This window comes from Ciconia boyciana, chromosome 3 (assembly GCF_034638445.1).
Source record: "Ciconia boyciana chromosome 3, ASM3463844v1, whole genome shotgun sequence".
NCBI lineage: Eukaryota > Metazoa > Chordata > Aves > Ciconiiformes > Ciconiidae > Ciconia > Ciconia boyciana.
The window spans coordinates 47,950,091-47,977,924 of NC_132936.1; the positions used below are offsets into that span (position 1 = coordinate 47,950,091).

At 35.9% G+C, this 27,834-nt stretch overlaps 1 protein-coding gene across 1 annotated transcript in view; it reads left to right on the top strand.

The window, feature by feature from the left end:
• GRIK2 (glutamate ionotropic receptor kainate type subunit 2) overlaps positions 1-27,834 on the top strand; it is a 446,579-nt gene that overhangs the window by 272,015 nt on the left and 146,730 nt on the right. Inside the window, exon 12 of the mRNA XM_072857870.1 lies at positions 22,953-23,176. Coding sequence (XP_072713971.1) covers positions 22,953-23,176 — 224 coding nt within the window. The remainder of the gene's footprint in view (positions 1-22,952; positions 23,177-27,834) is intronic.

A 27,834-nucleotide genomic window follows, 5' to 3' on the forward strand; every position in this document is an offset into this window, starting at 1 on the left:
AGAGTGTCATTAAAACTCCTTAATATTTTATTTGTGTTCTTCAGAAACTGTTAGTAAAAATTGTTCACATTTCAATAGAGAATTTGACTCTAAAATGAATCCTAAAATAGGGGGGTTTTTTTGTTTTCCAATTAAGAGAATTTACTGACTGTAACTGTTATTAAAAAAAATTTTTCATTAGAAATTCTTTTAGCAGGTATTTTTCAATCAGTTCATGATAAATGCATTTCTCTTTAAATTTGTTGTTCTGGTTTTGGTACTCTGTAGAGGAAGGGAAACAAAATCTATCCAACATTTTAATTAAAAGAAGTGATGATAAAATTAGAACTTTAGGATAGGATGTTGCGTTTAGGATCATATGTTGACCCCCAGTCAATTTGGGGTCTTAGTCATTTTCCTTTTGAAGACTTGGGTGAAGACTTGTTGTTGTTGTCATGAAACTTTTTGACTTCAGTAAACTAAAAGAATTCTAGGACACAAGTTTCTTATCAGCTATCTTAGGGATAATTCTTCCCTTGCTACTATATCATGTCAATGGTGAGATACCAGGCAATGATTACCTATTGCCTATTTTACATTTTTCTCTACTTGAGTAAACATGCAAAAGATTTTTGATAGAGAAAAAAATACTAATTTGATTTTGATGCTATTCTTTGTCTTAGTTCTCCATACTTGTGGTATTATTTTTAAGCTCCTTAGAACAGATACTACTCACAGTATATTAAAATACATTATAACATGCCAAGCACTGCAAAATAATTGTCAAGTCTATTGTTAACACTTTTCTTGTCTGAAAAAGAATCAACTTCAGAGTAAGATATCTTTCCACCAGCATCTGTAAAATGAGTGTGCATCTTTTGTGAAAGTACAACATACATTTACTTGTGGGAAAAAAAAAACAGAACAAAAAAAACCCAAAACCAAACCCACAGAAACTCAGAGCACTGCTTAATTTGCTCTGTTTTCTGTTTTTCACAAAGATACTTGTTTGCACTCTTAGAAGGGGGAGCTGGGTGCATGTAATTGCATTGTTTTATTTGGTAACACTTTGAAGTTTAGTTCTTAAAGTTTGGCTTTACAAAAAATATGTTTCTGCATTCTTGAGGTAGTAAAGCTCTCTTTATTAAAAGTGTATATGTTGTTGAGTTTTTTTATATTTCTTGTTTTTGAAGGACTTTTCTTTCTTTAAATATACTAGCTATAGAAAACCTAAGTACAATATAATATGTGAACCAGTTTAAAAAAGAGATCTTACTTTTTTTACAAATAAATTTTATATTGAACTTTGCAATTGATCATCAATATTAAGAAAAAATATCCTATTCTATGTTCCTTTAAAACAAAGCTGTGTTGAGTGCATTAAATATACATTTTTTTGTTTCTATAAATAATATTATTCTAAAGCCCTGGTAATCCTGGGCAGATTTTTTTAATTCAGAGAAGTGGTATCTTTAACATGTGTCCATTAACATATTAAATAGATACAGTTTTGATGACTGTCTTCTGTGCATGCCAAATTATTTGCTGAGATAATTAACACTATGGCAATCTTGTTAATTTTGACTAATTAAAAAAAAAAAGAGGTTTATCTGTGAAAAGCATAGAATTTGAGAGGGTAAACAATGTGATAGTTTTATGAAACAAGGGCAGCTCGTGTAGTAGATGTGAAAGGTATTTTTTGACAATGCCTACCTTTACTCTCAGTGTTATTACATAAACAAGGTACTAATAATTCCACATGTTCTCAAAGATGATGGAGGATTTTGTTATGAACTCCTTTTTTCAGGTACATTTTTAGAACCTACTTGATATCTTACATCAGGCCTCATAACATCAATTTAATCTTGAGTACAGTTCCACGGATTAGAATGTTGTACCTCAGAGGGACAGGCTGTGAGAGACTAAGTTCAGGTTTAAAATGCCTAAATGAATGTTTTGGTAAAAGGTGCTTGTTGGAGCACTAGCTACATAGGCTTCTGATTTAGCCAGTAGAGATCTAGTGAAAACAATCATACCAGAACCAAGAGATAAATTTAACTTGTCTTCTAAAGCTGTGTCCAATGGAGTAATTCGGGTTAGATGCTCCATGATCTCAAGCACATCTGCATAAGGCAGCAGATGTGACGGAGGACATCCATCCTATTCTAGAGCAGCACATTTGAGGACAAGTTGGCTATTCAAGGTATGCCTTATGCAGTAGACGTATTTAGGAACACAAAACACTTTTCTAGAACTTGGTCAGCTCTGAATTGCTCTTTAGACTCCATCATCTGCATTGATTAGACCTTCACTGGCTGCGACGGGAGCTTAAACTGCTACAGATTAAGCCAGTAGCCGACACATAAGTGTCTGATGCCACTTGAGCTTCCTTAAGCAGTCCAAGATGCCGACATAGTGCTGGCAGATCTAAAACCAATGGGAGACCCTTTCATTGATGGAACAGCAACTAAAGGCATGGGGATACCTTAAAGCATGTCACAAGCTCTAGTCCAATTCAGAAAAGGGGCTGAAATAAGAGCCTAGGCGTCTGGCTTTTGGTGTTAGCTCACACTTAGCTTTTGCTTGAAGCCATTGTGAGGTTACAATCTGTCTTTACAAAATTATATTTGTACCACACTTGCTACAGTATTCATTGAGTGTTCATCTTAATATTTTTTCTTTTAATTACTGTCAGTAAATGTGAGTAGATAAATTCTTCTCTCAATAAAGTATACTAAGACTTCTTTGAATGCTGATCCTTGTTTATGCAAGTAAACATAGCTGTTTTCTCACAGAATGATGCTATTTTCCAATTATTTGTTTTCATTATCCCTGTCACCTATCATGTCTGTATTTGGAGCTGGAAAAAATAAGGATTACTGTGAGGAACTATAATGTGAAAAACAGCTGTCTGAGAACCTTTATCCATTAAGACAGAAAATAGTATTTTTCCTAACAGTGCCTTCATAACAAGAGGAGTTTTTTTGTGTTCCTAATTTTTCTGTACCTTTAAATAGCTCATTTAAGCTGTCTGGATAGAACTCTTGTCTTTCATCTGGTTGTATAGTTTGATTAAATATTTTTTTATTAGGCTAAGAGCATAAGATAAATTATCTTACAATTCTTGATTTAAATTAATAATTTTGTTTCTTAGATAAAACATCATCGGTTTTGTCCATTTTTACTTGAGGAGTAACCACATCTATTCATCATAAAAATGAAAAGAACCCACCCAACAACTTGCACGTACTTCAGTTTCACATTCAAAAATAGGCTTAATAAGGCCTAATTTTTTTTTCTGTGAAAATACATGATTTCTGTTGATGGGACAGTTTACATGATGCATAATATTACTCATGAAGACAAATTATATTCACAGACAAAAAGTTATTTTTCATTTCTTATGACAAGGAATATTCAGGCTATTTAGGCTAAGGGAAATACGTAAGAAAGAGGAGAAAAAATGTAAGTACTGCTGTTCAAGGTGGCAAAGATAAGTGTTACACAGATCTTTAATGAATAATAGGAAGGAGTGAGTGATCATGTGAGTGTAATAGATAATGTAACAGGCTTATAAACTTATGTCAAGGGAATTCCAGTGGGACTCGAACCCACCTCCCTTCTAGTGGGACTCAAACCCACTAGTGCGCCTCTGTTTCTGGTGGGACTCAAACCCATACTTGTGCCTTGGGAGCCCACTGCTGACCGAGGAGAGAGACGTGACCAAAGTATAGAACTACAAGGGATTTTTTCTTAAGGAATGTGCATACAGTGCCCCAGTCTAATGCTGATATTGACCCTGATATTGAGGAAGGCAGGGTTTATATATGTTACAATACAGTTGTGTAGACTAATCAAGTCACCTGTGTTAAGGGGTAGGCTAATCAGTTACTGTTGTTTGTGTAATGAGTGTGTGCTTATCCCATGCAGAATCAGTGTGAGCTTGTCCTGTGAAGGTGGTTAGTGGTGTGTGTTAATCTTCATTGTTCTAAACCTGTGCAAGTGGAGTGGTTTTGTACTGGATTCTGGTCAGTTGCTGTTCTGAGAACCTTGAGTTCATTCCTAGCCTTGGGTCCCAATACTTTTCCATTGTCTGAGAGTCTTTCTTTGTAATCTGCTGATGTTGGTTCTTAACATTTTGCATCTACATTTTTGAAATGAAGGTGGAAAGTGTTCAGGACTCCTGCAGAGGAATGTTTTCAAGGTCTAGAAGTAAGGCTAAAGAAAACTTGTTTTGAAAACTGTGACATTTTAGGTAAATTATCATCTAAGTAAATTATATTCCAGGGAAATATTTTAATGTTATGTCCTTAATACACTGAGGAAATCTCAGATCAGTATACAAGATATAATAACATATCCTAAATTCTGAGCATTCACAAACCACTCGTTGGGTTTTGGTTTGAATGAATATCATCGAGAGGAAGATAAATACTCAGCGCAGCAGAAGCTGTAACATTTTACCTGTCTTTGAAGGGTTTTCACCCACAGAATCCATAAATCTATCTTGATTTTGGAGTTTCCAAGTCTTCTTTGCTTATTATAGATTTCATTACAAAATGTCCTGTTCAGCTATAAAGCTTTCATACTTTTTATAATAATTACTCCTTTCCTTGTATGAGTTTACATGGGATACATTGAGCAGTTTTGTGTTACAAAAGTGGAACTTAAATTGTTATTTAATACATAATGTATAGTACTTACAGAGGAGTCTAAGCTCCTCTGTAAGTACAAAATTTAGGCTACATTTTTGACAAACTATGTGAGACTTGGGTACATTTTTTTCAAACCTTAGGTCTAAGCTAGCACCTGCAACTGAATCTAAGGTGTTACATGATGAAAATTTTAATCATGCTAAACTTTTTCTGTATATAACATAAATTTGAACTCTGATCCTTTGGAGACATGATGTTTTGAGGTGTAACATTCCATAAACCACATAGTGTTTTGGCAAGTCTGCGGTTATGGTATAGCTGTTGCTTGAACCAGCAGCTCTGGTGAATATAGATGGATGGTAAGCTAAATGCCTACTGATTTCTGCTGAAGTTTTTTTTTTTTATGTTATTTTCTAGTATCTTGGCATTTTATTTTATTTTTACCTGTCCTCTTTAAAAAAAAAAAAAAAAAGACATAATTGTCTCTTTTGTGTACTCTCTGTATATGTTTAAAATACTACTGTTTTTTGTTTCAGTTTTCTTATCCTTATCTGCTTGTATTTTCAGCTGTCTTATGTTTTGTTTATAATTTCTCTTTTCTGATGTATCTATTTAGCCATTTGAAGGCCATCTGTTCTGAGTGCATTTTTATTTCTTGGTATACATTTATTTACCTTGCAGATTAAGCATTACTGTTCTATGCTCAACTATTCTTCTCTGAATTTCCAGTAATCATTATTAGTTACATTTGTTAAGTTATGTTGGCAGTTTTCCAGCACAACCCTCTCTTTAAACAAAGCTACTAATTCACATTATTTAATATTTAAAAATAGTATTCCAAATCTTTCCAGTTATTCTGTGTCACGGTAAAGTATCCATAATTCTTTAATTATTAAGTGCCTGTAACATATTTTTCATGTGTATGTTCACTGTTTTAAGTATTCACATTATCTTCCAGTTATTATTGTTTGCATGCTTTCTTTTCCTCATTAAAGTAGCATTTCATTTCTGTGTGGAATTTGTCCTGGGGTCTATAGGATAATTTATTATGATAATTTGTAATATGCCATAAAATATCACTTGTGCTTTTTGTGCCTTTCAGTCTAATTGCTAATTCATTAATCCACAACTTCAAGTTCTCTGACCTTTTATTTCCAATGTCATTTGTCCCAAGCTGAATAAACAGCAGCAGGTGTCTTCCTGACAAACAACTAAACGTATCTCTCTTGTTGCTTGAGCTTGTTTTTCACTTCAAGCAAACTGAATATATTCATAGACTTACAGAACATCTCTGCAAATTCTTATCTTGCATGTCTGAATTTATTAATGTAATTCACTCAAATGTGCTGTACTATGTATCTACTGTTCCTTTTTTTTTCATTTGCTTTAAAGTGAAAGATCAAAGAGATGGTCTTCTACATGACCATAGAATTATTAGCAACTACAACTTTACTACTACGTCAAACCAGCAGCCAAACATTGGCCTCTCTACTTGTGTACTAAGTGTCACAAGACGACACTTAATTTGCATGTCTACTTAGTCACTCTGTAATAAAGGCTGTATATGATATTCCCATGGAAAAATGTACAAACAGATTCTAACTCAGGGTAAATGTTATGCAGAAAATAAACTTCAGATAGAGTGCAGCAGAAAGTGTTGCAGAAAGCCATGAAAAAATGCCAGGGAAAGAAAAAAACCTCAGTAATCTAAAATGTCAAAGAAATCCTAAGCTAGAAGCTTAGGTCAAGTATGCAAAATATATGTATTGATTCAGTGAGGAGCATAGCAGAAGTGCATATGTGAATTCTCTATTAAATTGCAGGCAAGGGGTGTGGTACTGATTTCAAGTACAGGACAAACTGAAGATGTAGTTTCAACAAAAGAGCAGTTCAGAGTAAGCAATTATTTTCCAAAGAGCAAGGAACTTCCAGAGTCTGCATTTAGTAAAGTAAGGCCCAGCAATATTTCTAATATTACAGTAAGACATATAAGAATAATAATGCATACACTTTTTCTTAATAGTCATAAATGTTATTTATTACACGATCTTTTGACCTGATCACGTTCTATGTTTCCCAAAGAAACTGGATGAAAAATTTTAAGTATATTCTCAAGTTATTTGACACCAGAAGTCGTAGGAGACTTTCACAGTAGGGTCTTCTCAATAAGTGCTCTGAGATCTGTGGAATTTTTCTGATGATCTGTACTCAGGGGGCTATTTATCTGAAATTTCTTGAGACTAGGGGTAAATTAATATTGCCTTCCTGTTCATTTAACTACAGTATGCCTAAGTAGTGTTTTTTACAGTTAGGGTATTATGGTTTTCTAATTCTAATTTTCATAATTTTTGCCACTACTAATGAAGCTTTTTCTTTTAAAATCCTTTTTCTGTTGCTATGTGAAAACAGCCTTTCTTCTTTTTCCAGTTTTGTTTTTTATCTTTTTCATTCTACCAGTCTTATCGAATCCTTTCAGTGAAATTGAACTTACCTTTTGGAATGACATCCATACTCTGTCTTTTGACATTCTGCTAGATAACTCAGGATTTTATTTAAAGTATAGATAAAATTCAGGTAGTACACTAAATGACTTTAGTAGCCAGGATCCCTCATAATAAATAGTATGTTTTGCTGTGTATAACTGTTAGTTTGTAATTTGTATTCCTTGCCTTGACCATTTTCCTGTGTGCCCACAATCATAAATAGGATGTTTCCCCACTTGCCCCCCCCCATTTTTTTTTTCTTTTCTTTTTTAGATGTGGACAGTCACAGGTTCACAAGTTTCTGGAAATGATGGGGAATCATTTTAAATGTTCCTTGAGAAGTTACTGGCAAAAGAATGCCAGCACTGGGCCAAATCACGTGTGAATTAGGGACCAAATATTTTAGAGGCTGGGTGAAAGAATTAGTATACAAGCATTAACACAGAACATGTTTTAAGTCTAACCAGTATAATCCCCATTTATAATTATTAGCTATTTGGACAAGCCTGGCTAATGCATTTGGTGATATAAAATGATTACGTTTCAGTGACAGATAAAAACTGTACAGTGAATAATTGGAATTCATTTTCACTGCACTGCCAGTGAAGTGAATCATAGCCCATCAAGGCAGCAGCATGAAGTTTTTCAAATGAGACTCCAAAAGATAACTCTCTAGCTCAAGCAACATCTATGCTTACAGCAATGATTAGGAACTGATTGGATCCAGAGCTAGGGCTATATTCATAAAAATGTTACATTTTTCATATCCTCATACAGTTATCTGATCTTTACAATCACTTTTGTTGCTATAATGATAGTGAAGAATGGTAGAAAATAACATGGGGATTATTGTTTCTATATATATGTCTGCTGAAGTGAAATATATGTGAAAATTAGAATTCTCTAATAGCACAGTTAATTTCCATTGTGACTTATCCCTTTTATTAGGTAAATTCATGTGTCTACATTTTTATTCTGTCTTCAAAAAAGGTTGGTCGTTGGGGTTGGCCCCATTTAATAGAAATTAAATTACCTAGAGAAAATTGATGAAACAACTTCTCTATTCAAATATGTGCTTTTCCTCCAGGGAGGTGACTTGCAATTCTGTTTTTCATGTCAAATCTTCAGCAAGTTATTTTTACAGCTTATCATGAATCTGTTCATTCAGTCTGTTTCTACAATATCTATACTTCAGTGTACAGTGCTTGATCACTGCAAAGATCAAAATAAGTTCAGCTGTACAGGGAAAGTTGATCAGTACCAGTTTTCCCAATCTTCCCTTAGTCCTCCTCTCTGCCTACTCAGATCTTATTTTAACCTCATTCCTTCCAGAAGTAATGATTAAGGAGTTTGATTGCATTCTTGGTAGATCAGGAATTCACAAATTCTAGTCATAACTTTGGACATAGCACACTCTGAACATGGTCATAAGAAATGTTGCTAATTAACCTCTGTTTGGATTTTCTTCATTTGGAAATGGTAACAGAAGGATTTTGAAAGACTTGCAGTGGGCCTATATAGATCAATTAGAGGTGTATTCATGAAGCACAATTAACACAACCAAATGAATTCTTAATATTGTTACTGATACTAAAAGCTAAAAAAAAAGTTCAAAAGCTTTGTGCTGCAATTTGTCTTTTGCTCATCAAGGAAGATAGGGAGGAGGGACTGTCCAATCTTGGAGTATGTCAACTTTCAGCAAAACAGCATTTTAGTAAAACAGTTTCAGGATGTGCTGGCAGGAGATGTGTCCCTGGGAACGATGCCCAAAAACAACATCACCCATATTGTTTGGGGAACTGAAAGGTATTAATTCTGATCTGTTATTCTTACAGCATCAATGATAATTCAATTGTTTAAGAAAATCATACAAAAGTCGAACATTCGGAGTTAAAAAAGAAAAAAGAAACTGCCAGTGCAGCCTTACTTAAATCCAAAATACACCAAATGAGTGTTGGGAAGAAAATCATGTTACTTCGTCACAATAGCTTGAAATTGGTTTGCACAGTCAATTTTTATTCTGCTATTTCCTGAACTTTGAGGGCTTGATTAGCAGTAATGTGTGGTAACTTCCAAAGATGAGTAACTTTTCTTCCTGAGAATGTATGTTAGTGTGAAACAAATATATACACACACACATATGCATACCAATGACTGCATATAGGTGCTTGTAAAGAATGAATGTATATTTTTGTGTGGATGTGTGGGGCACAGTGCTCATAAAGTGCCAGTAGAAACTGTGAAACAATATAGATACTTGTTAGATTTTTTTACTCAGGATATTGGATAAATAAGTGACATACTGAGACAATGTTTTATATATAAAAACCATGTAATTTAAAAAATGGTTAGAAGTTTTCTTTTAAGGTTGTAAAGTCAAGTTTAAAGAAAGGGAAAGTATTATGCTTGAAGAAAGATTTTTTACTTCTTGCTTTGCTTTAGAAGTATATATAATAATCTGTTATTGGAATTAAAATGTTTATTTATAGTATGGAAAATAGGTTAACTAGAAAGCCATTTTGTGTCTGAGGCAATATGGATTTTTCCTTAAAAATAGACTTATGTAGATCTATTTTGTTAGATTTTTTTGTTATGTGGATTGGTATTGTAAAGAATGCTACACTTATTCTAGAATAAGTGTCTTGTCAAAAATGTATCAAAATCTTGTTATATACAAATCCTCAAGTCATTCTTCAAATGCATGGTAATTGATTATCTTTATTAGTTTTTAAACATAGTTTGCCTGGATAGAAAAATAATTGAGCTCTTTCAAAATGTTGTGTGCAGCATTCATCCCTGTCAGTTCCATGCCTTATGATTTTCAAGTTAGTTTGAAAATGATCCTTCTGGCCCTCAAAAGAGCTATTGAAATACTGTAGTATTTCATAATTCCAAAATGTAAAAGCAAAACTAGTGTAAGATCTACACATATTATTGTTACAGTGTAATAATAAAGAAAAGACGGGTCAGTGAGGAAAAGCCATCATAGAAGCACAGCGTCATTGCTCTTCTCTGGCCTCAAGTTGTGTCAGGGGAGGTTTAGGTTGGATATTAGGAAAAATTTCTTCATTGAAAGGGTTGTCAAGCATTGGAACAGTCTGCCCAGGGAAGTGGTGGAGTCACCATCCCTGGAGGTATTTAAAAGACATGTAGATGTGGCACTTAGAGACATGGCTTAGTGGTAGACTTGGCGGTGTTAGGTTAATGGTCAGACTCGATGATCTTAAATGTCCTTTCCAACCTAAATGATTCTGTGTTTCAAATCCTGTTGCTGTTAGAGACCTGCATAAAGGTGACAGAGTTTTGGTGAAAGAGTAGTAGCAGCTTAGATTACAGAGGGAGCATGATATCAGGTGTCACTCAAGTGTGCCTGAATCCAAAAACTAGAACCAGGCACCAGTGAAGAGTGCCATTGTACCAGCTATGCTTTGTGAGTCTGAGAAATAGCACATTTAAATTCTAGACTTAATGGACCTGTATCTAACTTGATATCATGTTACCTCTACAACTTCTGTTGAATTATTTGCTATATTTAAATGTTTAAATTTATCAGTTTGAATTATCTTTAAGAAAATTGTTCTGTAGTGTAGCCATCAGACAAGAATATTTTCCCTTTTCTCTTAATTCTCCACTGTAAACAAGTAATACAGAAATAAGAGAAATGAGATAGATGCTATATTTTAGTATCCAAATTATTGTAGTATTTGAGCAATTTCTGGTTGTCTTTGTAATTTAAAAAATATTTTATCTATTTATTTAACTACTTGTATCTTAACAGGAAATGAACAATATTACAGAAAGCTTTAGGAGACTGTATGCCAAACCTAGTTACACTAGTTGCAAACTTTCTCTGTCTGCATCCAGAATAGAAATAAAATTGCAGTTTTGTTACAGAGATGTCTGTAGAGATTTGGAAAGAGAAATTAGTTACACTACAGAATCAAAGAATTGTTGAGGTTGAAAATGACCCTAGAGATCACCTAATCCAAATGCCTGGTCAAAGTATAGCCAACTAGAGCAGGTTGCCCAGGGCCATGTCCCATCAAGTTTTGACTTTCCCTAGGGATGGAGACTCCACAACCTCTCTGGGCAACCTGCTTGAGTGTTTGACCATTCCTACAATAAAAAGGTATTTTTTATGTTTAAATGGAATTTTCTGCATTTCAGTTTGTACCCATTACCTCTTCTTTCACTGGATACCAGTGAGAAGGGTCTGGGTCTGTCTTCTTTACTTCCCCTCCCCGCTTCAGTGATTTGTATTAATTCATCAGATTCCCCTGCGCCTTCTCTTCTCCAGGCTAAACAGTCCCAGCTCTCTTAAGTCTCTCCTCAGATGGCAGGTACTCCAATCTTTTAATTATCTCTGTAGCCCTTTGCTGGACTCATTCCAGTATGTCCCTCTCTCTCTTGTACCAGGGACCCCAGACCCGGACCCATCACTCCAGATGTGTCTCACCAGTGCTGAGTAGAGATCAAGGATCACCTCCCTCAACCTGCTGGCAATGCTTCTGCCTAAGGCAGCCCAGCTGGTCACCATCCTTACAATGTTAGTACTGGAAGGATGGTGCCTGGGTTTATGCTTCCCAGGTGCAGCATTTGGCATTTTCCTTATTTGAACTTCATGAGGTTCTAGTCTGTCTATTTCTCTAGACTGTTGAGGTCCTTCTAAATAGCAGCATAACCCTCTGGTCTATCAGCCACACCTCCCAGTTTTGTATAATGTGCATATTTCCTGAAGATGCACTCTGTCCCCTCATCCAGCTCATTAATGAACATGTTAAACAGTATTGGTGCTGGTGTTGACCCCTGAAGTACACCACTAGTGACTGATCTCCAGCTGGACTTCATGTCACTAATCACAGCCGTTTCAATCCAACAGCTCAGCCAGTTTTCATTTAACCTCATTGTCCACTTATCTAGTCTGTACTTTGTCAGTTTGTCTCTGAGGTTGTTATGGAAGACAGTGTTGAGAACCTTGCTAAAGTCAAGATAAGCAACATTCTCTCAATGACTGAAACAACTCACTCAACAGTGCTCTCTAGTCATCCAGAAAAGCCAGTCGTTTCATTGTAGGAAGCTGTCAGGTTGGTCAGACAAGGTTACCCCTTTATAAATCCACACTGATAACGTTCAATTATCTTCTTGTCCTTAGTATGACTTTCAGGATTTGCTTCATCACTTTCCCAGGAATTAATTTGACGCTGAATGGCCTGTCTTGAAGACAGGAGTGACATTTTTTTTTCTTTCAGTCCTCAGGAACCTCCCCTGATCTCGACAACCTTTGAAAGATAATTGAGATTGGCTGACATTAGGCAGTTCCCTCAGCACTCATGGGTGCATCCCATCAGGTCCCACGGACTTGTGCATGTGCAGTTTGTTTACATGTTCCTTCACCTGTTCCTCCTCCACTGAGAGTTAATTCTTCCTTGCTCCAGACTTGCCCCGTAGTCTCAGGGACCTGGGATTTCTGAAGACCAGTCATCTTACCGGTAAAGACTGAGGGGAAGCATTCATTGAGTTCCTTGGCCTTCTCCATGTCCTTTATGACCAGGTTCCCTGCCCCATTCAGCAGCAGTTCCACATTTTCTCTAGTCTTCCTTTTGTTGCTTACATACTTGTAGTAGCCCTTCTTGCCCTTGACGTTCCTTACCAGATTCGACTGCAGATGGGCTTTGGCTATCCTAACCCTGTCTCTGCATGCCTGAACAATGTTGCTATATTCCTCCTGGGTCACCTGTTCCTGCTTCCACCTCTGGTATTCTTTCCTGTGTCTAAATTTTGTCAGGAGCTCCTTGTTCATGCAGGCCTCCTGCCATCTGTTTTGACTGCCTGAATGTGGGGATAGATGATTTTTAAGCTTGTAGGAGGTCATCCTCATCCTTGAAAACCAACCAGTTCTTCAGGTCCACTCTTCTCTCCAGGATCATCTCCCATGGGATTCCTCCAAGCAGGTCCCTGAAAAGGTCAAATTCTGTTCTTGTGAAGTCCAGGATTATTATCCTGCTTTATTCCATGTTGCCTCCCTTCAGGATCCTGAACTCCACTATCTCTTAGTCACTGCAGGCAAGACCACTGCCAGTCTTCACATTCTGGACCCATTTATCCTTGTTTGTAACTGTGAGGTTCAGCAGAGCATGTCCCCTTCTCAGCTACTTCATCACTTGTGTCCGGAAGTTATCATCACTACACTCTAGCGACTTCCTGGATTGCTCTTGCCCTGCTGTGTTGTCCTTCCAGGAGATACGAGGGTAGTAAAGTCCCCCCTAAGGACAAGGACCTGGGAACGTAAGGGTTCTTCTGGTTGTCTGAAGAACTTTTTCACAGTAATGCATTGCATTGAGAGCTTTGTAGCTATGACAGTGACAACACTCCAGCCTGTCAGGAGAAGATACATGATTTTGTTCATTACACAAAATAAAAGGCAGCATGGCATGGGAGGAAGGAGAAGTGTCTCCACAGACAGGAGCTGCACAATGTGCCAGGGGAAGATCCATCTGGGATCTGTCCAGTGCTGCACATAAGCAGGGTTCCCTGCATCAGAAAGGATGTGAGATTTATTTGGCATCTATATTCCTCTTTTTATTATATCTTATTAAAACAGATAATTTATTAAGCCATTTGTTGTCAGGCCTTTCTTATTGAGATCCAGAAAGAACCCTGCATTGTCTCACCTCAAACACACCCCGCTCTGTGCAGACATGCATGGCCTGTAATCCCCTCCATTTAATGCATGAAGTTCAGCTAAACTGTCATGGATTATAGTGCAAAAATTAATGCAAAATCTATTTTTGAGAATAAACATAAATCCATGAATTTCTGTGAGCTATCACTCCCTCTTCAAAATATGCAAAGAAACATGTTCAAGTGAGAAGGTATGAGTGAAATTTGAAACTTAATTGGATGCAAAATACACCTTTGTATTTAGTGCACCCCCCTCCCCTCCTTATAGCTGTTCGTAGTAAAAGCTTATTTTGCCCAGTATCCTGACTTCCTTCTTAGCCAACAAGAAATGTCAAGGATATTGTATGAGGATGAACAGAATGTAGTGATATTTACTCCATCAGCAGTGAGTTGTGGATAGGGTCTTACTGAACTATAAGATAGGGTTCTTTTTTGTATAAAATAGTATCCATGAATTTTCTTCAGTTATTTGAAAATATTTAAAGTTTTGGCATCCACCAGTTCCTAAAGCAAGGAGTTTTACAGTTTAATTATACTTACTGTCCACTTCTTTATGTGCAGGTTGACATAGAGCAATTATTTTATAGTCTTTCTACTTGAATAACTTAGTGCCATCCATAAATGTTGTTACTTAACTATCTATCCACGTTTTAGTTGGGCAGTAGTTAGGCTAGGAATTTGTCTACATCTGCCTGTCATGCTGAACAATGTTTTTTCTTGTTATATTTGTGTTCTTATTCATCATGTATTTGTATCCCTCTGTTGATCCTTGTCTTCCAGAATGAAGCAGAACTTCACGTAATACAAGGAATAAATTATAACAGTAATGACATTTTAAAGTGTTTTATAGATTTCATCTTATAAATATCAGAAACATTTTAACTCACCACCACAGATTTCATCCTTAGGATTTGCATTTTATTTTTATTAAAGCCAGTCATTAATAAGTTTATCTTGATATCTTCAGTATTTAAATATGTCTAGAGCTTGGATAAGCTTTATTGAATTTAAATAAATGTAACAAGTTTTTCAAATGAGTTAGCTTACATATACCCTAGGAAGAACAGAACTAAATTAGGATCTAGTGCATAAAAACACTGCTACCATTTTTTTTCCTTAGATATTTGGCAATATTTTTGGGTAATAAAAAATGTACTGTATTAGCCATTCTTTTATAATTATGGCACATGTAAACCATTGCATGATATATAATGTTTTGAGAAAATACACAATATAAAAATACTTCTGTTTTTATTTCATATGTTATGGAGTTCTCTAAAAAGAACATTTTTTGTTATTGTTTATATTAATGATCAATTTTAATTAAAGTCTAAGACACTGGAATTTAACAATTCATTGAGAATTTCAGTGTGTGGATTCTTTTTAAAATAAAGTCTAGTCTTGTGATGGCTGCATCAAAATGCACCTGGAGGGGGTGAGTGTACAGGAGGTTGATTTTGTCCATTTTAATGGGTTTTATCCCATTAATTAATTAAGCTGATGAAATTACAGATTTCAAAAAGTTGTCAGTTGAGAACTGTTAATCAATAAGAGGTAGTATATCCTGCAGTGATCTACTCCCATCCAAATAATATGCAAAATCGTTACTAATAATTTTGATTACCTTGTAAAAAATTGAAGACAACAAAGTGATACAGTAAAGTGGGAGCAAGTCAAATTTGACACAAGTCAAACTTGATTGCATGATGAAATGAATTCACTGAAACAATTTGATAAAACCCCATATATTTGAGAACAGAATTTACATCAAAATTAAGAAGTGTGGGATTTTTTTGTCCTGAGTACAGTAACTGAAAGTCTAGGTGACATAGCTGGTTAACAGCTGGAAAAAAACACTTCCAGGGAGTTGCAGTAAATCTGGAAAGTATAATGATAAAAATGCTAGCTACAAACAAGGAATCAATGTTACCTTTGTATTTTATTTCAGGAAGCTGCACTGAAGCATGGTGTCCAGTAATTTTCATGTTTAGTAATCATCTCTGGTACAAAAATACAATTTTGGAAAAAAAGTGTGATAACTGTAAAGAAGAACTGTAACATTTTAATTAAGTACTCTCATAATTTTTTTTTTTTAAGGGGGGAGTCTCCCTTTCCTGAGCCATAATATCTATGCTGTCTTGTAAATATTGTCTTTGGCAGTTTGCCCTTTCTGTGGGTATGTGAATCTTGCTCTTCTAACCATTAGAAGAGCCCTTTGTGGAAAACTCTGCTGAAGTGAAGTGATAAGAATTAAGGCTGAGATTTTCTTATTGTTGTAACTTATTGCCATCCATCTTCCTGCTAAGTGTAGTTTTGTGGTCCACTGCCTCTAGTCCTCTTACATACAATTTGTGTAACTGTTGATTAAAACAAAGTTGGTGCAAAATACTTTAATGAAACAGTGTCCTATAAATCAACAGATAGAAATTTTGTGACTATTTTTAATGGGTATTCATATTGCATCTATTCAGCTATTAAATCTAATCCATGCTGGCATAGCTAAATGAGAATGGACTAGGAAAATTCCTAAGTTTACTAATGGTGAATAAAAGGAAATAATGTAAATTAACTAATTACAGAGTTCCTGATGTTTTTAATACTAGTATTTTTCCTTGACTAAACATTCAGAGAATAACAAAGTAGTTGAATAACCATTAGTTACCACAGCTGTTCAAGACTTTGCCAAGAAAAGTATTAGCCATGCTGACATAAGGATGTCTAAAGAAATTAAGCAGCTGTGAAATATTACTGAGTGTCAGTAAAATGAATCTGAGCAAACCACCTGTCTTTCAGGAACTTTTTGTTGCTGAAAAGTAAATACTGAGAAGTAGATCAGCAGTTAGAAACAAATGTGTAACTTGAGCCAGTACCTATTGAAACTGTCATCATATGTTACTTTATTATGTTAATAAAGTAACAACTGCTAAAGTTGCATCTATATATGATATAGTTAGCAATTAATCTTAAATGATACAAGTCTGTATCCCACAAATAAGAAGGCATGATAGCTGTCTAGTCTGGTCTTATTTAGGACTCTATGATATGTTACTTACATTTGGCAAAGGTAACAACTTCTAGTAGCAGCTTTCCAGGACCTGTGAGGAGGTTATCAAAAGATGCACCTGGGCTCTTCACAGTGGTGCCTGGCAGGAAGACAAAAGACAACAGGCATAAATTGAAAACCTCCAAGGATGGAAATTGCATAACCTCTCTAAGAAACCTGCTCCACTGCTTGTCTGTGGAAACTTTTTCACGATGTGGGCAGACAAGCAGTGGAACAGGTTATCCAGAGAGGTTATGTAGTCTCCATCCTTGGAGGTTTTCAGAACTGACTGGGTAAAGCCCAGAGAAACCTGGTCTGATCATGTAGATGACCCTGTGTGGTGGGTTGACCCTGGCTGGATGCCAGGTGCCCACCAAAGCTGCTCTATCACTCCCCTCCTCAGCTGGACAGGGAAGAGAAAATATAACGAAAGGCTTGTGGGTTGAGATAAGTACAGGGAGATCACCAATTACTGTCACAGGCAAAACAGACTCGATTTGGGGAAATTAGTTTAATTTATTACCAATCAAAATCAGAGTAGCGTAATGAGAAAATAAAGATTAAATCTTAAAACACCTTTCCCCCACCCCTCCCTTCTTCCCAGGCTTAACTTTACTCCCCAGTTCTCTACTTCATCTCCCCCCAGCAGTGCAGGGGGACAGGGAATGGGGGTTGTGGTCAGTTCATCAGATGTTGCCTCTGCTGCTCCTTCCTCCTCAGGGGGAGGACTCCTCACACTCTTCCCCTGCTCCAGCGTGGGGTCCCCCCCATGGGAGACAGTTCTCCATGAACTTCTCCAATGTGAGTTCTTCCCATGGGCTGCAATTCTTCACTAACTGCTCCAGTGTGGGTTCTTTCCATGGGGTGCAGTCCTTCAGGAACAGACTGCTCCAGTGTGGGTCCCCCACCAGGTCACAAGTCCTGCCAGCAAACCTGCTCCAGCATGGGCTCCTCTTTCCATGGGTCCACAGATCCTGCCAGGAGCCTGCTCCAGTGTGGGGTTCCCGTGGGTTCACAACCTCCTTTGGGTGTGTCCACCTGCTCCAGTGTGGGGTCCTCCATGGACTGCAGGTGGATATCTGCTCCACTGTTAACCTCCATGGGCTGCAGGGGGACAACCTGCCTCACCATGGTCTTCACTACGGGCTGCAGGGGAATTTCTGCTCTGGCGCCTGGAGCACCTCCTCCCTCTCCTTCTTCACTGATCTTGGTGACTGCAGAGTTGTTTCTCTCACATATTCTCACTCCTCTCTCTGGCTGCAATTGCTGTTGCGCAGTTTGTTCCCCCCCCCCTTCTTAAATATGTTATCCCAGAGGCGCTACCACCATCGCTGATTGGCTCAGCCTTGGCCAGCAGCAGATCCATCTTGGAGCCGGCTGGCATTGGCTCTGTCGGACATGGGGGAAGCTTCTAGCAGCTTCTCACAGAAGTCACCCCTGTAGCCCCCCCACTATCAAAACCTTGCCACACAAACACAATACACCCTGCTTTGAACAGGAGATTGGACTAGAGAACTCCTGATGTCTCTTCCCACCTGAATTGTCCCATGATCTCATGAAATGTAGTAGAAAAACATGAAAAACAATTTATATCAAAATAATGTAAATGGCTAGTTAAAATAAAAATAGCAATAAAGCCCGAATAAAGTCCTAGTGGTTTCAAAAGGAAATGAAGATTTTGTGTCAAGACCAGAAGCTTTTCACAGGGTGTAAAATTTTCTATAATGTAGCAGCATGAACAAGCCAGTTTAGGATAGATCACAAGCTTAAAGGCAAAATACAGATCTTAGTTTTTCAAATCAGTGACAGGGAAGTGCACTTCTGTGAACAGGAATAATGCATAAGCTCTCTGTGCATTAAGAGCCCATTAGATGGGTTTAAAGAATTGAAGCTGGGCATTAACCTTCCTCTGTTTAGCTTAGGGATGCATTTTCTCCAAAGGGAATGTAACTGAAATTCAGCTCTCACGTTAACAATCCCAAAAATTTGAGGTGGCTGAAGAAGTTTACATATTGACTTAGGGTCTTAGGCTGAAAAGCAGACTCCATTTACATAGGCTAAGTAACTCCATTGTTATGGTGGAATATTTTGTAGTTGTCGAGTCTAAGTAAAAATAACTATTATCAATTTTGTGGTTGCTATGTCTAGATTGTATTTAAAATTTTCATTCCTTTGAATAAAATAGGTGAGACAAAAGTTTTTCAGAAAAGGATCATCAAAAGAAAACTCAATCAGAGTTTATTTTTCCTTTCCCCAGTGTTATTAGTAGAAGATATTAAATGCTTTCAAAGTTCAATTTCCCCAAAAATTAATACGGCAGTTTCTCTGGGTTGTATTTTATAGAGTTAATTTTCACATACAAAATGTCAGTATCTGAAAATACCAACTTACTGTACATGCTATGGCCCGTGCACTACTCAACATTTATGTGCAGATTTCTTACTGAAGTTATTTGTAGCTGCACGCATAGATTGAATTCAGTATAATTTTAAAACTTGCCTTCTTAGAGGTTATGTACCAAATTTCAGCCCTATGCAACTGAAAAAAAAAGTCCTCCCTTTTTTCTTTAAATTTTACTTTATGTAAAATAGTCAACAGGCTGCTTGGAAGTAAAACATAAATGAAGAAGCAAAGGAGGCAGATTTTATCATGCCTTAGGGGCTTCTGTAGCAGAAATAAATCCTGTATACCTTGAGTTGTCTGTTGGTGAGTGAACATCCTACAGCTGTGCATGGCAGCAAGACAGGAAAACCTTTACAAGGCTGTGAAGAGAGTATATGCAGTCTTCATACGGCACAAAAAAAAGGGAAGGTCTAGCAATCCGTGCTCACCGAGTTCTGCAGTAATGTAGAAAGTAGACCGTAGTGAGAGTGCATATACTAGTATGAAAAGAGAAAATATCATTACCCTTTAAAATGGAGGGCGAAGATGGAAGATCAAGTACTACTAAGAATGCACCGTTAAAAGTAATGTTCAAAATATCTGATGCATTTTGAGAAAGCAGGGTAGGAATAACTGTCAATGGTTCAGTTGACTTTGAAAAGTGTCCTGTAGAGTATGATAAATTCTGTTTCTTCCTCCCTTTTGTCCTGGACATTCTTTTCCTTGCTAGAGAACCTCTCTTTGAAAAACTATCAAGATGGATGCAGAATGTGAGTGTCATTCTCCAGTTTATCATGCCATATCTTTGAATGGTGGAGTGAATGCAGGATTGTGATTTCCACACACTTGACATAATTAAAGTAAGAATATGTTGTGAGGATTATTTTTCTCCAGTCTCTGCTATCTACCGTTGGCTTTATTGTCTGCAGTGCGCTCCTTCATCGCATGGTATGGCTACTGTTTGTGCTGCTGTACAACTCTTCCATTTTGCTTGGGACCACACCTTGTGTTGGAATGTCTTTGTGAGACTTACTTGTTTCTAGTTGCTATTGTAACCTTTAGTTGGTGCAGAATTTTTCTCTGTAGCAACTAGCTTATCCTCACCAGTCCTTGGATGCTGTCATAAAAAGGCCTTCATCTCAAGTACTCTAAGGTCAAGAATAAGTGCTATTTAGGATTATGCTTTCAGATAGATAAATCTTTTTTTCCTTTAAAAGTTAGAATCATACATACATTCATTCAAAATATGGATTCACACATCATTGCCAAGTGAGAGACATATTCTTTGTCATGGAACTTATCAGAAAGCCATTTTAGGATGTATTAATTTGTAAATGTTGATAAATGTAGATGGATAAAATCCTAATTTTACACCATTCCTCTCCAATTCATCCTGAGAAACTAACTAAAGAGAATTATCTTGTATTTCTTCATTGTAGAAGAGTGTCGGACACCTTGGTACAGCACTTCTGGAGACTTGGCCCCTTATTTCTCTTACTTTCAAGTAGTGCCATTTCAGAATGAAACAACTGCCAAGAGAATTGAATATTTTGGAGATGACATATACCTAATTAGCAAAAGCAGTTACATGTGGCAGTATTACATTTTGATGTCAGTCATTCTAGCAGCTTTTTGTTTTCTCAGTCAGTAAAGACTCTGGATACTATTTTTGTTGAGATGCTTAATTTTTGTTTTTATGGTGATATACTAGTTCAAGAATATTGAAACAGAGTTACTAAAGCTTTGAAGAAAATCTTGAGCTATCAAGATACGGACCTATATTTTGGATCTGTGCCTCCCAGGCTGGGATATCTGATTGTCCTGTTCTGTTATATGAGACATGCATTATTTCTTGTTTGGTTATTTTTCTAATTTCATGTGCAGCTTTCCTAGACCTTTGCTCCACTGGAGATAGTTACAACCTATATTCACTCATATACCATTTTGTTTTCATCTAATGACCAAGGGTTGGATTTTCTATAGTATTTGTTAAAAGAAATGATTTGTTATTCATTAAGGCTCTATTAATATTTTAAGACCAAAATTCACAACTGCCAATAGCCTTCCAAAGGTTCTATTTTCTCTGTCTTTGGACAGCTGCATCTACTGACAGTCTCTAGTGAGCTGGCTTCAGGCTCTTAGGGTAAGGACTGCTAGTTGTCTCTCAAACTAATAGCTTGAGTTGTTATGTTTCTCGAACTTCTACATGTTGACCTATAACTTTTAATCCAAATTAGTTTTAGTTTCTTACTTTACTGTTTTCTTTCTGCATCGGCTGGAATATCATCAGCAATATGCAATCCACAAAAACTCTGCTGCTGTGGAATAAAGCCTTTCTGGTGTGATTAGTACCTAAAAGTTCTGGATATCAAAGGAAATGAAGCATATGTCAGGTTTTTCACCAGTAAACCCTTACCAAATTAAATTAACAGTACCAACAGAGTTTCACATTGTAACATAGAAGTACTTTACTGGAGTAGATCTAATGATATGATAAATGCTCATAACAACAATAGACTATAGTAAAAATTTGTGGAAGGTGAGACAACAACAAAAAAAGAACATTGAAATGCTATAACATTGTGTGGAATTTTGAGTGTTACACTGTATACCCAATACCAACTGAGCAAAATAAAATATATAAATGTATGAATTTATATGATTTTATCGGAAATAAAATCTCTGGATCTTGGTGTAGAACAGGCATTCTGAAAATGGTGTTATTTGCAGCTATGTTACTTGGATAACAGCATTTCACGGTAGCTACATAATTTCTGTCATTACATACCTATATTTAGGTATAGTTTACAAGGAATTCTTAGTTAACAGCTTGCCAAGTCTGGTACTGTATAACTTCTTGCTCTGAACTTCCCTCTTTCATATACGCACATGTACATGCACACACACATACATATACACACATGCAGAGTAGTATTTCAAGAGCTGTTGAGAGAGATTAAAAAGTAGATGCTGTAGATTTCTTGTCACTATGATTTCCATTAAGTTTTGAATAAAAAATGGTATAGACCATTTACTAATCGCCTATGAATTATTTCCATAATAACTAAAACTAAATGTAAATTGACGAAATATATTCTATTGTATGATTTCAGTTTAAATGCTGCAATTGATTAATAGTCAGTTATCTACAAGTTTCATAGTGATTTCTGCAAACTAATAAGGACAGTTGTACTTTGTTGGAACTTACTCCCTGCAGCAACCTTTCAAGTGTAGCACTTCCCATTTTAAAACGTTCTTCATTTCGTACCAATACCTTTATGCTAAAATAAGCAAAACTGCTTCCTGGCCCTTTCCCTACACTTGTACAAGCATATTCATATCTGCTTCACAAATATATTAGCTTCTAAAGAGCACAGTGAAGGAGTGACAAAGAGAAGACATACATTGATATGTACATTTTAAAAAGTTTTAAAAGACGTGATAATGGATGTTCATGTTTTCTGCAAGACGCAAGATTTTTCTTTGCTTCTATCCCTGTAATAGCGCTTTTAATTTTCTCTAAATGCTGCTATGTCAGTTTAGCAAACAGGAGATAGAATAAATCTGTTTCCTTACTTATAGGGAAAAGAGAGTTTTAAATTTCAGCCTATCTAGTACAAGAACAAACCTCCTCCATGTAAAGTTTGTGTTTTGCCTAATCTGATTGTCTGCTTCAACCTGTTTCTTCTGACTTATGGCCTGTTTCTCTTTTTGTATTTGTGTTAACAGAAAGCTGACCTTGCAGTTGCACCATTGGCAATTACCTATGTTCGAGAGAAGGTCATCGACTTTTCCAAGCCCTTTATGACTCTTGGAATAAGTATTTTGTACCGCAAGCCCAATGGTACAAACCCGGGCGTCTTCTCCTTCCTGAATCCTCTCTCCCCTGATATCTGGATGTATATTCTGCTGGCTTACTTGGGTGTCAGTTGTGTGCTCTTTGTCATAGCCAGGTAACATGTCAACTTTTGTGATTTTTTTGGCAATTGTTATCATCTTTTTCTTACTAATAATTGTCAAAAGTCACAAAAATTTTCTTACTTTCATACTCTTATATTTTAACTTCATGATGTACAGAAGAATAATTAATCATGAGGGTTCTCACTATTAATTTTCTCCACTGCCATACTAAGTCTTCAGTTTGTTATGTCACTAAGTCTTGAGTATGCTAGCTAGGTTTCTCCTTTTATTTACAAATTTAGAGACACTAGAAAGTTTACAAAATGTCTTTTCCTAATTGTGCTGTGTTTAGAAAGACAGGGGTTGACATATTTTATTTTGTTAGCTTGATTCCATTTGATGCTATGGTGCTTACTCTCAGATTGAGTGCTTAGCTGCCCATGTTAATCCTAGATGTCCAAATTGGGCCTCTACCTGTCACAAAACAAGTTACTTTATGTAAATTAGTATCTGAGAAGTAGGGTAACTATTTAGTTTTTAATTGCGTGCTAGGTAAAATCCCTGAGATACCTCACATAATTTAAAGTCCCAGATTGGAATGTATTTGAAAGCATGTTTAGTTGAGCTTTCAGAGTTAAGGAACTCGATACAACAACTGTTAAATTATAAATTGATTTGATATATAGGGGTCACTTTTTTATCTGTTTTCTTCAACATAGACAAGCAGGAAAATATCTTTTGTCAAAAATTCCCATTATATTTACTTTGTCCTTCTCAAGTGATTAGGACTGACTCCAGATGCTCACAGAAATATAGTCTTACATGTTGTAACTTTGACTTTTGCTGTGACAGCAAAAAAAAAATTCAGAACAGTAAATCAGCGATTCCCAGGGGCGTAAATGTAATCATTTTTGCAGATTCCTCCTAGTAGTGACTTTTAAATATTTTTTAAAATCAAATACATATAAACTATATTGGCTTTTATCCCTTTAATAAGGTTTTTTTTGTCTATAACAATGATTTTTGGAAGCATGTGTTTGACTTGATAATGCAATCTCACTTCAGCCCCAAGTTTTTTATGATTTAATTCTGCGGTACACAGTAGAATCTTCATATTTTTCTTTTCCTATTGTGCTGTAGTTGATATCAGGGTTCTCCATCTTTCTTTGATACTATCCACTTCATGTTGGAGAAGTTGCATCATTCCTATACTAAAGGGAGAGGTAATATTTTTAGAAACCAGTTTAAAAGTAATTTAGCAAGATCACCTGTACATAAAGTACATGAGGTATTGAAGTAATATAGATAACACTGAAACATATTCTGTAATGAATAACCTCGCCTGTGTGCCTTCTTTAAAAGTCTGTTTTAAAGAGCCAGACTTATGTTGAAAGTTTCTTGAAAGAACAGCAGATTTTAGTGGGCTATATAACCAGAGAGTAAATGCATTTCTGAGGTGTTCCTGTGATACAGGTACTTCTGAAAGCACAGCTGAGCATAAATCACAAATGTTACCTTGTCAAAACACCTCATGTAAAATATTTATGTGTATGTCCAAAAGTATTAACCCTATTGTTATCACTGAAGGACATTTTCAGCATGATGCATAGTGCTTTTGACAGGCAGTTCCCAGTAATGTTAGTAGAAGTTATATGGCTGAGTTCTTACTTATGCTTTGAAAATGTGTCTTGTCATATTTTGTGGGAAAGATACGTTTTCTTTAAGCCTTTTTTTTATTAAGCTATTCAGTCACTTGATCTCACTAGCAGAACTAGAAAGAATTTTAATTTTTAAACAGAAGCGCCACATAGTAGACCAGTATTGCTGAACTTTTTTCACTTGTCTGTTTTTGTGACTAGCACCATAAATTCCTTATTATTTTCATTGTAAAGCAATATGAAATACATTTTATACTGAGTGGAGGTTTGGTTTTTTGTAGAGTTGTATAAAATACCTTTTTTATGCCTAAGTTTATATCAGCCTTCAGATCTAGAGATTTTCAATACCTCTCAACTTGTACAATCAAACATTAATAACACATTTAGAAATAAAAGATCTAGGATTATGTAAGACAATCTACAGATTTTTTTAATGCAGGATGACTTAATAGTATGTGACAGCATTTTCTAACACTATAGTTCATATATGGAAACAGGTCTAAGTTAAAAATGTAATCTCCTGCTGAATAATAAAGAATGAAAAGAACATTATTCAAAAGTAAAAATATAATTCACAAAACGTTTGTCATGTAAAGGGAGATAATGCTAACTGAAGTGTAGTAGTGAAGAGGACTTTGCAGCATAGTGCTGAGTATGTATTTTCAACACAGATTATAAATTAGGTATTGCATAGCTGATGATGTAGTTTTCAGTCCTGGTGTCATGAAACTGTTGGACTGGATGCCACTAAATTAATAGGTTCCACCTAGAGGAAGCTCCTTATTAAGAAGATTTCTATTTCATAACAATCCTTCCATAATGAATGTTTAACTACCAGTGTTTCATAATAATTACTATGTGTTTCATAATAAGGTGTATCTATGTTTGGAGCAGTACTTAGTATGTCTTTTATGATCTGATGTTTTGTAATTACAGCTCATCAGAGTATTCGGCGTAGAATACTTAGTTTTAGCTTTAAAGCTCTCATTTTTGTGTCAAATGTTTTGTGATTTTATTGTTTTACCATGTCTTCCAAACAGTGTTGGAATGTAAGAAAGAGCTTGGTACTTTGAAAATGGAAAGTACGGTTCTGTGTGGTACTTGGATTTTACCCATTAATTAGTGGTATGGTCCTATTTAGGGAAAGATGAAGAAATTAGTAAAAGTTTAAAGAATCTTTAAGAGAGAATCGCTAAAAGGACTTTCATAGAGTAACATATTAGGCATAAATGGGGAAAAAATGTAATATAAATCTCTATTAGTCTTCTCCTTCATTTGAAAGAGTGTTGGATTTTCCTTCCAATTTGAGAACCAGATATAAAAAGCTGGAATCTTTGCATACTCAACAAGACAAAAAGCTAGGAGAGACATGTATTTGTTAGCTGGAGGGCTTTTCTATGTAATTTTTCTCTTGTAGTCCCTCCAAAAATGATGAGTGATCTATTTATGTGGGCGTTACAGATTTTGCATTGTGGATAGGATGAACATATAAGTGTTGTACACAGTGTTTTCTTTAATTGTCATTCTTTATGGGGAATTATAGTAAGCTGTGATTTCTCCATGTATATGAAAACCTTTTAATATTGTTTGGTGTTATTGTTGAATCTAAGTAGTTATGGTGGTTAGCCTCTGAAAGTTCCTTTCTTTGTCATACAGGCTGATGACTGATAGATAAACCCAGTCTGCTTGACACTGAGCCTATTACTTTTCTGTGAACTGAGAAAGTCATATAGCATTTTTTCTCTTGTGGCAACAGTAATAGATCTGTTTCTGATGCTAGCTAGCAGTGTCTTTGTGTCATTGCTAACAGTGTTTTGTGTCATCTGACATCTTGTTGCATTCCAATTCCAATATCTTCCCTTTTTGCCTCTGCCTTTACTTGTTTCTTTGATTTAGAATCCCAGTTAAATTCACAGTTTACATGTGATGAGAAGGAAAACAGACAGGAGTAAAGTGCGCCAACTCCTTTTTGGATTTCTGTCAAGTACACAACATTTTCTGATCTGTATAATGAAAAATCTCGAGTAGTGGAATTTCTTTTCATTTCTCTCTGTTGGTGCAAACCATTGTTTCATTTCTAAGAAACGCTGATTTCTTACAGTGTTGTATACCAACTTCATAGACACATATTGTCCCTTCTTTTCCATTAGTCTGTGTATGTGAAACAGCATTTTCCTACTTTTGGTCTCTGCAAAATCTGATGTGTTGGTAACTGGAAGATACTTCCCATTCTGCATAGGCAATATGAAGAAAATCAGGTTCATACTTTTAAAAATGCTAAATATGTTTGATTTACGTAGGTCTTCCAATTAATGACTTCCAAAATTAATCTTCAGCTGGCTTTCCTCATGATTGTATTATATTTTTTGAAGTCTCTTATGTATGATTTTAAACATCCATGTCTTCATGAATCTTTTCTGGAAACACAGATTGGAGGCTAAACTTCTTAAATATTTTTATCCAATCATTTTCCAGCCAATTTACTGGATTTCAAGTTATTCCCTGCACATTGAACTATTTTTCTGTGTAGTAAGGTCTTTTGCTGTGAACATGTCTGTCTGTCATAAAGCAGTTTACTCTTAAGTGACCTATCTTCATAACTGGAAGAGATACACCTCCCTTAGCATGATGCTTCACCTTTACAGATCAGCTGTGAAGCATATAAACTACCCTGGATAAAATGGTCCACTAATGAGCTCTTATGCTTCTTATACTGAGCTGTCTGGAGTATCAGTGAATATTGTGTACATATACATTAAACTGTGCTCACTGCCCTAATTGCTAATATTGAATCATAGGTTATCATTTTAAAGGGCTTGATTCACCTCTACTTGTACCACATTCTGTATGGTAGGACTTCCTGCTTTTTCCTCCCTTCAGCAGAATTATGCTACCCTACTTCTCCTAAGTCAAGTCCTGGTGTTGGTTTCAGCTGTCAAAGCATTTAGTATCAACTATTTTTCCATTTCCTTGTAAGCAGCGATAAAAGCACAATGAACATTGCCTCATCACCAAATTATATTTTTCTCTTACCAGCTGGAATAACACATAAT